Genomic DNA, 11,366 nt, shown 5'->3' on the forward strand with positions numbered 1-11,366 from the left:
AAATTGTATTGAGAAATCTGGATCTAAACATTTTTCTAAAGATTGTAAGAATCGAATGAAACTTTTCTATGTGTTTGAATTGAATAAACATCCAATTATCTCGGTATCTCTTCTGTATTTCTTTGCTTTTCTTTTCTTTTCATCTATTTTTTTGGAGAAAAACTAAACGTTACGAATCTTTTTCATTCATTCATTCATTGTTATCATTGAAATTTTGTTGCTGGTTGTTGGTCAAGTTTGGAACTTACGTGCTTGGAATAATGATGATGATCGGTCGGTCGGTTGTTTGTTTGTTTGGTTGACGTTGTGTAAAGGAGGAAGATGACGAAACAAAAAAACAAAAAAACAAACAAATTTCAACACGGAAAGATCCATAAAAACGAATGAAAACATTTATCAAATGATTGATTGATGACGAATGAATGAATGAATGAATGTCAAACACACTTGACATGGATATTTTCGGGCAAAAAAAATTTTATTTTTCAAAATTTCTGAGTTTTGAAATGGTTTTCTTTTTTGGATCATAATGTTTTGTATAGAAATTAATAATTAAACAAACCAAAGGAACAAGAAGTTTAGTGTAATTTGAAGGGGGAAAAAGAGAAAAATTAGTGTGTTTGTGTTTGTAGATCAAAAAAAACAAACTATCATTGAATAACATTGTTGATCTGGACGTTGATGATAATCATTGAAAATTAAATGAATCAAATATAATACAAAGTGAGTGATAGAGAGAGAAAGAAAATCAAAGTAAATGATCTTTATGTATGGTATGTATGGTATGTATGGTATCGAAATATAGGTTTTTGTTCATGAAAAAAAATGCAAAAAAAAAGAGTTCAATATACAAATCGTAATAATGGGGTAATCTCATCCTGTAAATCCATTCATCCATCCTATGGAATCAGAGATACAAACAATCCATCTTTGATGATGATTTTTATTATTTACAGAAATTTCAATGTAGCGTTTTTTTTTAATCACTGGTACATGGACTTGATAGATCGGATGACACGTTGCTAGGTGGTTGATGTATATCTTGTTCGGCTATATTTTTTTTTGTTGGGAAAAACAAAATTCAATGAATAAAAGTAATGTGTGTTTCCAGGGCGAATTCTGTTTTATTTTTACAAACAAAAATATCAACTTACCTAGATAGGACATTGGTGTACAAGGTCCAGTAGCAATACCACTATTATGACCCATTGATGATAAACATGTATCATTTGATGTATTCATTCCACCACCACCATTAACATCATTGTATCCATGCATCTAAAATGGTTTTTTTTGAAAAAAAGAAGAAGAAAAAGAAAGAAAAATTGAAATTCAATTCATTCAATAATTATTGATTACTTTGGCTTTGCCATTTGATGAAAAACAACACAACCACCTCCACTTTTCTCTCTCTCTCTCCCTCTCTCTCTTTTTCATCGATCCGATCGATCGATCATCGATCAAGATTATCATCGGGCCTCATATTTCATTCACGATTATGATCAAATTTTTGGATGCCCAAAAAAATTTCGGGTTGCATAGGAAAAAAAACTTTCAAAACAGGAAAAAAAAATTACTAAAAAAAGATCGATATTTTTGTAGCAGAAAACTTTTTTTTTCCAGCAAGGGTTGCCATCATCATCAAGAACATCAACTCTTCACCCTTGTCAAAAGAATATCTTCACCAAAACCAACACACTTCAAACTAGATTTTGGGTGCCTTGACACAAAGTATGGTGGAAGTAGCGATGAAAGTTGTTAGTTTCCAAACAACATTTCTTATGTGTACACAAAATACACACACACTGTGTTGGCTAAAACTCTAGAAAAGAGGAGGGTCTCCCCATAAGTCTATAGTAAAAATGTTTGGTTGTTTTTGGTTGTCTGAAGAAGAAAAAAAATCACTTCTTCTTTTTTGTTGTTGTTGTTCTTATAGGTTCAGAAAAAAAAGGTTTCTTCGGTTTTTTTTTTGGCTTCGAAGAATCAGAATTACGCATCCTCATCCATACACATACATACACACACACACAGTGAACAAATTGAATTTTGGAGGAAAAAAAATATATCAAACATCTAAAGTTGATTTACCTGTGATACAAGATGTTGAAATTGTGCTGCATTTGGATCTAAATCAGTTTGCATTGATGCATAATCGGCTAATGCTTTCCATGGTGGTTGATAACTATGTACATCGATTGGTGTTGTTGTCATTTGTAATGGACTTTCATGTCGTACAGGTGATGTTGCTATCAATGGTACACCACGCATTTGTCCAATATTTAATTGTCGACCATCCTGGATTTTTTTTGAAAACAAAAACAAACAAGAAACAAATGTTAGAAAACAAAAAATATTACATAATTTACACAAGCACACACAAACAGACACACAATGTGTAATTTAATTAGTTTGATTGTTTTTTTCTGGTTTTTTCTTTTTGATTCACTCGACTTTCAAACACGTGACCATCATCATTCACCAAAAAAAAACCACAAATTGATAATGATGATCATAGTTACCTTGAAATGGGAAGAGAGAGAAATATTTTTGGGAAATTTCTTACGAAAAATATTACCGAAATAAAAATGAATTTTTTGGCAGGCAGGCAAGCAAGCAAGCAAGCAAGCAATTTGTCGATAATTTTTATTCATTTCACCATTTCGAGTGGATGATAATAATAATAATAATAGAAACACGCGTGTATCCGAAGACGTCAAAAAATTTTCGGGAGCACCCCGTATCACACAATTCATCGGGCACGTGTATGATGATGATAATGTGTGCATAACGCTACATTAGAAACAAAAAAAACAGAATATCCTCCTTTTTCATGTTGGGGAAATATATAATCATATTATTCTTGAAGTTTGTCAGTCTTTGTTTTGTTTTGTTTTTAAATTCGCCTAAAAACAACATAATAAAAACAATATGGTTGTGATTCATCACGCATGTCAAAACACACATGGCTAGAATATTTTTTTTCTAAATTCTGTAAGAAATTCTTTTTATTGCAATGAAAAAAGAATTTGAAAGAAAAAAAACTTTGAAGGTATCAATTACTCATAGTGAACATATTATCATCGTTATTGTGTTCCGTTATTGTGCTTATTGTACTTTATGTATTACGTGCGACACGTGTCTTTTCATATCATCATTGTTTGCTTGGAAAAATAAACCAAAAAAATAAAAAAATTTGGTTTTCACATACAGTAGCCGACACGTGTCTATTTCCGAATATTCGACTATTATTCGACATGATCAAAACCGGAACAAACGAGCAAAAGAAAAAAAAATTCAGAATATGAACAGGAACGAACAACAACGACGACAAGAATTATATACACCCATATATTGGATAAAGCTTTAAAAGAAAGATTTTCATAAAAATTATACAGAGGAAAAACAAAACAAAAAAACATGGATCCATCAAACATGACAAGTGAATAATATTGAAAAAATTGCAGAAAATCATGATTTTCAACGTCAATTTTTGAATCAAAAAAAAAGGTAAAATTTTTGTTTTTCGGTTTTTTTGATTCGGAAAATTTTCCGGAAAAGAAATTAGGATGGAAAGAAAATAAAAAAGAGAGCAAACATTAGCCATACGAGCAAAGCGTAACCATTATCATTGATTTTTTTATATATAAAAATACCATCTGTCTTTCTATTTGTGCAGTGGCTAGTTGTATGTATGCTGTTAACATGATGATGATGATGATGAAAAATATATATAAAAATCACTGTTTGAGATTTTTTGTTTCGTTGGAGAGAGATAAGTGGTAAAAGATAAGACGTGTGTATGTTGTAATCAATGGATCGAAATAGGAACAACAACAAAAAAATATGGAGAGATGCAAACATCGAGCCATCGAGCACATAGATCTTTCATAGATCTCAAGAGGCATTTTTTTTCTTTCTGCCTTGTTTCAGAAACAGACCCGGGGGAAGATGGATCATAGATGAATGAATGGTTGAATGGGAAACAAAACATCTGCAGTGTGCGTATCCATTAAGGATTTTTATTTTTATTTTTTTCCCTATAGTTTTTTTTTGATTTTCAAAATAACAACAACAACAACAATCAACCATCATCAAAAATTCCATGATCCAAATCTTGATCCAAATCAATATTGTGGAAAAAAATCAAAGAATTGCAAGAGAGAGAGAGAGAGAGAGAGAGAGAGAGATTTTAATCTATCTAATTGAGTTGAAATAAATCTGTGGCACACGTCATATTGAGAATTTTTTTGTTTATATGAAAATAAAAAAACTAAATTCTTTGATTCTCGATTGCCATTTTGTAAACAACTCTTTTTGAATATTAAGGATTTAGTTTGACACACACGCGCACACGCTTAATGTGACAAATATTTTTACGAATTAAAGTTTTATTAATCGAGTCGAGAATCTCTTTTCATCAACAACACAGACACACGTTTTGTCACCAGTCAATAACGAGAGAGAAAATTTTGTCATCAATTTAAGCCAAAGATCGATTAGTAAAGGGAGGATTAAAGCCGGACAATGAGGAGAAAAATTATTCTCGATTGGATAATGACGTTATCACCTTGAAAAGTGAAAAAAATGAATGAATGAAAGAATGAATGGATGGATCTTTTTTTCCGTTTCCAAACCGACTTTTGATTTTTTTTCATCATCATCATCATCGTTTGAATCAACTAATCGGACGACTACGAAAAAAAAAGTCACAGGAGGATTCTGAATATTACCGAGAAAATGAATGTGGACCGAAAAAAAAACTTTTCGCTTGCCTTTTTTTCCCTTAGGAATAATTAGTCTATGACTATATCAATGTCGATGATGATGTGAATGTGATGATGATGATGATGATTAAAGTTTCAGAGAGTTAAAAAGAGAGAAAACTCAAGTTGATTTTAACGGGAAAAACTTTAGAAATTATCCAACAACAACAACAACAACAAAAAAACCCATTAGATTAAACAAACAAATGTTTTTGTTTGGTTGGGCCATATTTTCTGGTTATTTTGCAGATCAGATCCAATGATGGAAAAAATCCAACAACAAAAAAATAGGATCATAGGATCCATTAATCGGTAAAATCAGTTTTCGCTACATTAAATTGCTACATCTAAATTGCAGGTAAAAATCTCTTTCTTTGGTGTTTCTTGTGTGTTTGCTGAAAATGGAAGAATGGAAAATTTTGCAACAACAAACAAAAACGAAATCCAGTTCAGTTCATCAAACAACGACAAAAGAATAAAGATTTTTTTTTGTTGTTTGTTGCGGCAAACATAAACATTTTCTTTTAGTTGAAAAAAATGATGATGATGATGATGAAGAAAGAACTAAAAACAACAACAAAACGTAATCAACCAAGTGTAAAATAAACAAATGGACATTGGCTTTCTCACGCCGCCATTGGCCGCCCATTTTTAAGGATGTTTTTTTTTCTGTTGTTGTTTTTGTTATATGTGTGTGTGTATGTCTGGCTGATTGATTTGGTAAGTGAAAAGCTTTTTATTTCTGGTCTATCGAATCCGGATCGAGAAGAAAAAAAAACTCAAAACGAAACAACGAAAAAAGAAAGAAAAAATGCCGATATCCATTAGGAGCCGAAATTTCTTCTTGTTTTTCACCTGGACAAGCACGTGTTATGAAAAGATCGAAATGTTGCTGTTGTTAACAATCGATAATCGATTAAAAAACAACAACATTATTCATCGACAATAGTCGGCAGTTCCTTATGGTCTGGCGGTTAATTTAAGAGAGAGAAAAAAAGGTGTCGTCTATGCGATCATCTTACTACTATAGTATAGTTATGGTTAAATGGGTGACAAAACAAAACAAAAAAACATTAAGTGACAATATCAATTTGATGATTGTATAGATATCATATTGATGGATATCCTCACATATATACATTATGTAAGGTCATCATGATGATGTTGGTTGATAATGAATGTGGAAATTGGCCAAACACCGAATACAATAGATCCATTAAAAGTATAAGGATAATAAGATGCATTAGTCTCTCTCTCTCTCTCTCTCTCTCTCTCTCTCTCTCTCTCTCTCTCTCTCTCTTTGATGAAAAGAAGCTAATCGATCTGATTTGATCATTGAATTAGTGAGTGGTTTTTTTTGTTGTTGTTGTTGCTAGTATAACACAAATGGAATCAATTTAGTCAATTTGGTACCAGTAATATTGAACAAAAAGAAAACTGCTGTCATTTTTGGACATAAGATGAATTCTTCTTAGGTACAGACCTCAGGATGTACAGGTGTCAGACAGACAGATTTTTTTTTAAATGTCTAGGTTAGGCCATATATATAGACCCAAACAAAAAAAATAGCTAATTTGCGCCCATTAATAAATTCCTGAAAACAAAGGTCACAAAGGTTAATGGAGTGCGAAAAAAGAAAACTGAAATAGAAAAGAAAGAAATATCGTTTTTCGTCAAAAAAAAAAAAAAAAAAATGAAAAAAGCAAATCCATTAACCGTTTTTGATTTGAATTTCTTTTTTTTATTTAAATTCATCCATTTTTAGTGGCATCGATTATCATGATGAAATGGCTGTGTCATTAATTGATTCTTTCAAAATTGTGGACCTTATTATTTTGCCTAATGCAGTGAGTTCTTTGTTCACAATTCTCACCATGATCCAGACATTCATTCATTCATTTTTTAATTCAATGAAACAGACCATTATAGAGTTTTTCGTTTTTTGTTGTTCTCGAGGCAAAATTTTCTATCAATCACCAATGATATGAATTTTGTTAGGTTCACCGATAATGGAATAATCAAATCAAACAGAAAAAAAATGTCAAATTATCGAGGCTTTTTTTTCCATTGAAAAAAAAACATAGGTTCGGCATCTTTTTATCGTTTTCTCACATTCATTCAGGGTTAAAATAGAATTAGTCAATTAATTAACCCTCGTAATCATTGTTAGCAATCTTTTTTTTCACTATGATTTTTTTGTGCTTTGATCAAGATATTTCAAGAGAAAAGATACACAATCGATTTGCTTTGGTGTGTGTGGGAAGTGATGGTTTTTAAGTTTTTTTTTGGGTTTTTTTCAAGTTTTGTTTGAATGCAAAAAACCAAAAAAAAACATACACAGGTATGCCTTAACTTACCTTTTCCTGTTGTTGCATTTGTTTCATAAGAATGCTACGTTTTTTATCTTTACATCGTTTATTTTGAAACCTAAATTTTTTTCGAGAGAAAATAGAATCGAATCAAAATATTAGCAAATGGAGATGCGAAAGATGTTTGTTTGTTTGTTTGTTTGTTGTTTGAAAGCTTACTTACCATACACGAATAACACGTGGTGATAGGCCAGTCATTTCAACTAATTGTTCTTTCATTAATGCATCTGGACGTGGATTAGCATTATAACAAGAACGTAATGTATGTAATTGTTTTTCATTTAAAACAGTACGAACACGTGTTGGTTTATGATCAGGATTTTTATTCGAACTATTATGATGATGATGATGTGACATTGATGATGATGATGATGATGATCGATGTGATGATCGATGATGGCCACCACCACCATTATGATGAGAATGATGACCACTTGAAGAATTTGTTGTTGATGATGAATTTGTATTGTTTGATTGATTTACATTATTTGACGATGGTGGTGGTGGTAATGATAGAGGTGGTGGTGGTGGCTGTTGTATAGTATTTGAAGATGATATTGTTGACAATGATGATGATGATGGCGGTGTCATTGATCCTGATGACATTGATGATGTTAATGGTGGATCCATATGAACAGCTATAATTATAACAATGTGATTGAATTAAGAATTGAGAAAAAAGAAAAGAATTGTTGAATTTTGTTTTGTTTTTCAAGTGATAATTATTATTATTATTATCAAAGACAATATGGTTAAAGTGGCCACTTGATTGTCGGAAAGAAGAAAAATCCTGGGAAAATCAAACAACAACAACAACAACAAAAAAAACTTACCGCCTGATAATGATGAAGAAAGATGTGTAGGTGCACCGGCGCCACCACTTGGTGATATATTGCTACTATTCATATGGCCATTTAGATCACCACCTGGACCTGGTATTATACCGGCCGGATGTAAAGGCATCGATGGTTGTTGTTGTTGTTGTGATTGTGATTGTTGTTGATGATGATGCATTGAATTTAATGAAGCTCTTGTTGGTGATCCTGGACCACCAACACTACCAAGACCTAATAATTGGCTAGCAGCACTAACATTATTTTCTTTTAAACATTCAGGTGTCACAGGTGTTAAAGGCGTTAATGATAATGATGATGTTGATGATGACGAAGAAGAAGAAGAAGATGATGATGATGATGACGATGATGATGATGTTGTTGATGATAATGAATGATTGGATGTGGACAAACCATTTGGATGATTTTGAGGTGTTGGTGGTGGTGGGGGTGGTTGATGATGATGAACTAATGGAATTTGTTGTTGACGATGATGTAATGTAGAGTGTGACGGCGGTGGTGGTGGTCCACCAATAAAATGACCATGTGGATGCAGATGATGATGATGATGATGCAATGGTGGCGGGGGAGGTGGTGGTGGTGCCAACAACGATGGATGATGACCACTTAAAATAGTAACAATATCATTATTTGAATGAAAATTAATTCCAGAAGCTTTTTCCGCTACTTCATGATCAGCCTATAGTGATATGATTTGATATGACAAGAACAGAAATTAAAATATTAACACTTGATAAAAGATGAACAACAGAAAAACAAAAAAAAATGTTTTTCCGAAATACATACTTTACAGAAAAGATCATCAAATTTCAATACAAATTCATCGCCACGTGTTAATTGTCTGGCACAAACAGCACAACGAAAACATTCCACATGATAGATTTTATTACGTGCACGCATTACTAAATCTGTTTTACTAAAACACATTGAACATTTTGCACATTTGGCGCCAAATAACCTAAAAAAAATAAAAAATGAAACAAGAAAAACGATAGCGAACAATGAAAAAACCAATATATGTAAACAAACATGATATTTTACAGAACTGTTTTCTTTCAAATTTAAAAGAAAAATTAACAAAAAAAAACCAGAAAAAAACAATAAATCTTTGATGATACAAAACAGACATCATCATTGATTCATCATTGATTGGTCGATCGATAGAAACATTAACATCAAGAATATCGATATTATGTTGATGTTATTCCGGTTATTGACTATCGACGACATTTTTTATCATCATCAGCTGCTACATTATCAGATGTCGACCACTGTCGCCATTTATTATCATATGCAATGATTTCGACACCGATAAACGTGGCGGTAACTTTTCTTTTTCTTTTTTTTAACATCACTCTCCAAATGATAAGCCTAGTGTCTGTTTGTTTGTGATTTGTTTGATGTATTCCGTCGTAGAGAAATACGATGATTTCAAACAAACGAAAAAAAAGGTATACCTTGAATTTTTGATTTTGGCTAGCTAGCTATCCAGCATCAGCAGTCACGAAAAACATTTGGAACATTTCAAAAACACACACACACGCACTCGAAAATGATGAACAAAGAATCTTCTTCACTTTTTTTTCTGTTGGTTGAAATGATTGAAGTGTATAGGTAAACAAAATCATAGCAGTCTTTTTTTTTGCCAAGGAAAAGTAAACAAATCCAAGTCAAATACAGAGCAGGATTTCATTTTAGAAAAAAAAATTGAAAATTTAGAAATTTTTCTCATTTCGTGTGTGATGTGTGTGTGTTTTCTTCTCGAAACTAACCAGGAGAAAAAAAACCGAAAAAAAAACCGTTGAAACCCTAGGCTAATATTATGGGTAAACTTTTCCAGCGAAAAAAAAATCCGAAAAAAAACAGTCAAGACGACGACGACGATGATGATGATAACATGCTATCGAAATGTCATCAATCTCTGTAATAGATCTCTGAAGAAGAAGAAGAAAAAAAATTGTCTCGTCTTTTTTTTTGGCTTGATAACTGACCAATGTCCATCCATTGGTGTTATCATCATCGTTAAGACTTTTTCTTGATGGCAACAAAAAAAAAAAAAAAGATCAGTGATCTGCTGTGTGCTGTTATCGATTTGAGAATTTCAAAAACAAAAAATTTTCAATACAATTCTTGCTTACCTAAGATAATCTCGTTTGCAATAAGTTTTACCATCACGTACAAAACAGGTACATGATTCATCCAAATATTGTTGACAATCAGCACATTTTAAACAGCTTGCATGCCATTCAAGATCAGGTGATACACGTAATATATATTGATCATATATTTCTGAACCACAACCAACACATAATGATATTCTTTCGGTAGCCGATATTTCGGCTACAGTTGATGTTGTTGATGGCCATTTGCCTATCATTTTTTTTTCGTTGGAAATGAATTTAAATTTCGGCAATGAAATTTTGATTTTTGATTTTTTGATTTTTGATTTTACGGGTTATTATCAACCGGTCGATGCCCGTGGCAACGATTTCAATGACATTTGAATAATTTTTAAACGAATGAGAAGGGTAAAAAATCAATTTTGACTATTTTGACAATCGGATGATTTTTTTTTCTATTTTTGATTAAGCTTACGTGATGATAATTCGGTTAATTCTGTCGATGATGATGATGATGATGAAGAAGTTGACTGTATCGATGTCGATGTCGATGATGATGATTCCGTTTTGATTGGCATTGATGTAGCAACAGCCATTTGACAAAGAATCAAACACAGAATTTTAAAACTTTTAAAATTACAATTTCACAAAACAAACACAAACACCCACACCACATACACTACCACATCGAGATTTTCAATGGTAAAAATTTTGACAATAAAAACAAAACGAAAAAATAACAATTTCAAATTGGTCAAAATATATTTTTCATGAGAATCCGATGATGATTTAGATGAAATTTTTTGGGCTTTTTTGTTTGATGAATAGGATTCTCTGGTTCTGGTTATGTACACACTGTGTGTTATCATTATGTGACGAACACTGTGTGTGTGTATGTGAATTTTTGTGTTTTTGAAAATATCGTGCCACAAAAAAAAAGAAGAAAAATGCGGTCGACGTTGTTGTTGCTATTTGAAATATCGTCGTGTGTTATATTTTTAACAAACATGCGTGTTATATTGATAACAACAACAACAACAGGCCATTACCACTTCCATTATATAAAACTAATATTGACTGTATTATTCAAGTCCCACCTACAAATCATTGATTCAACCAATCATAATTCAGAACAATGTTTATAGTTATTTGTGATTGGTTAAAAATTTTTGAATAGTTACAGCCTACTTCTGATATTATTATCATTTCTCACATTATACAACACATTCATTCTCTTTACAGCCATCCTGCCATCATCAT

The 11,366-nt window shown here is 31.8% G+C and overlaps 1 protein-coding gene across 1 annotated transcript; it reads right to left on the reverse strand.

Moving 5' to 3' along the window:
• Positions 1–459: 459 nt before the first annotated feature.
• tup (LIM1_Isl and LIM2_Isl domain-containing protein tup) lies at positions 460–11,093 on the reverse strand. Its single transcript, XM_075825217.1, has 9 exons — positions 10,582–11,093; positions 10,125–10,356; positions 8,773–8,944; positions 7,966–8,665; positions 7,296–7,770; positions 7,121–7,190; positions 2,089–2,295; positions 1,155–1,278; positions 460–1,050 (listed from the first exon to the last, which is right to left on the reverse strand). The coding sequence occupies exons 1-9, from the start codon at positions 10,700–10,702 to the stop codon at positions 980–982; spliced, it is 2,172 nt and encodes a 723-aa protein (XP_075681332.1). The 5' UTR covers positions 10,703–11,093; the 3' UTR covers positions 460–979.
• Positions 11,094–11,366: the final 273 nt, after the last annotated feature.

The sequence above is a fragment of the Dermatophagoides pteronyssinus genome, unplaced genomic scaffold (genome assembly GCF_027571235.1).
Source record: "Dermatophagoides pteronyssinus isolate colony J.1.1.1.1 unplaced genomic scaffold, Derpt_VIB-CSIC_2022.12 sq0003, whole genome shotgun sequence".
Lineage (NCBI taxonomy): Eukaryota > Metazoa > Arthropoda > Arachnida > Sarcoptiformes > Pyroglyphidae > Dermatophagoides > Dermatophagoides pteronyssinus.

Bases quoted from the DNA above. Each gene is read 5' to 3' on its own strand.
- tup (XM_075825217.1), bottom strand. From the start codon at position 10,702: ATGGCTGTTGCTACATCAATGCCAATCAAAACGGAATCATCATCATCG. The intron at 1,279-2,088 runs GTAAATCAACTT...AAACCATTTTAG, and splicing joins TTCAACATCTTGTATCACAG to ATGCATGGATACAATGATGT. The intron at 1,051-1,154 runs GTAAGTTGATAT...AAAAAAATATAG, and splicing joins TACACCAATGTCCTATCTAG to CCGAACAAGATATACATCAA.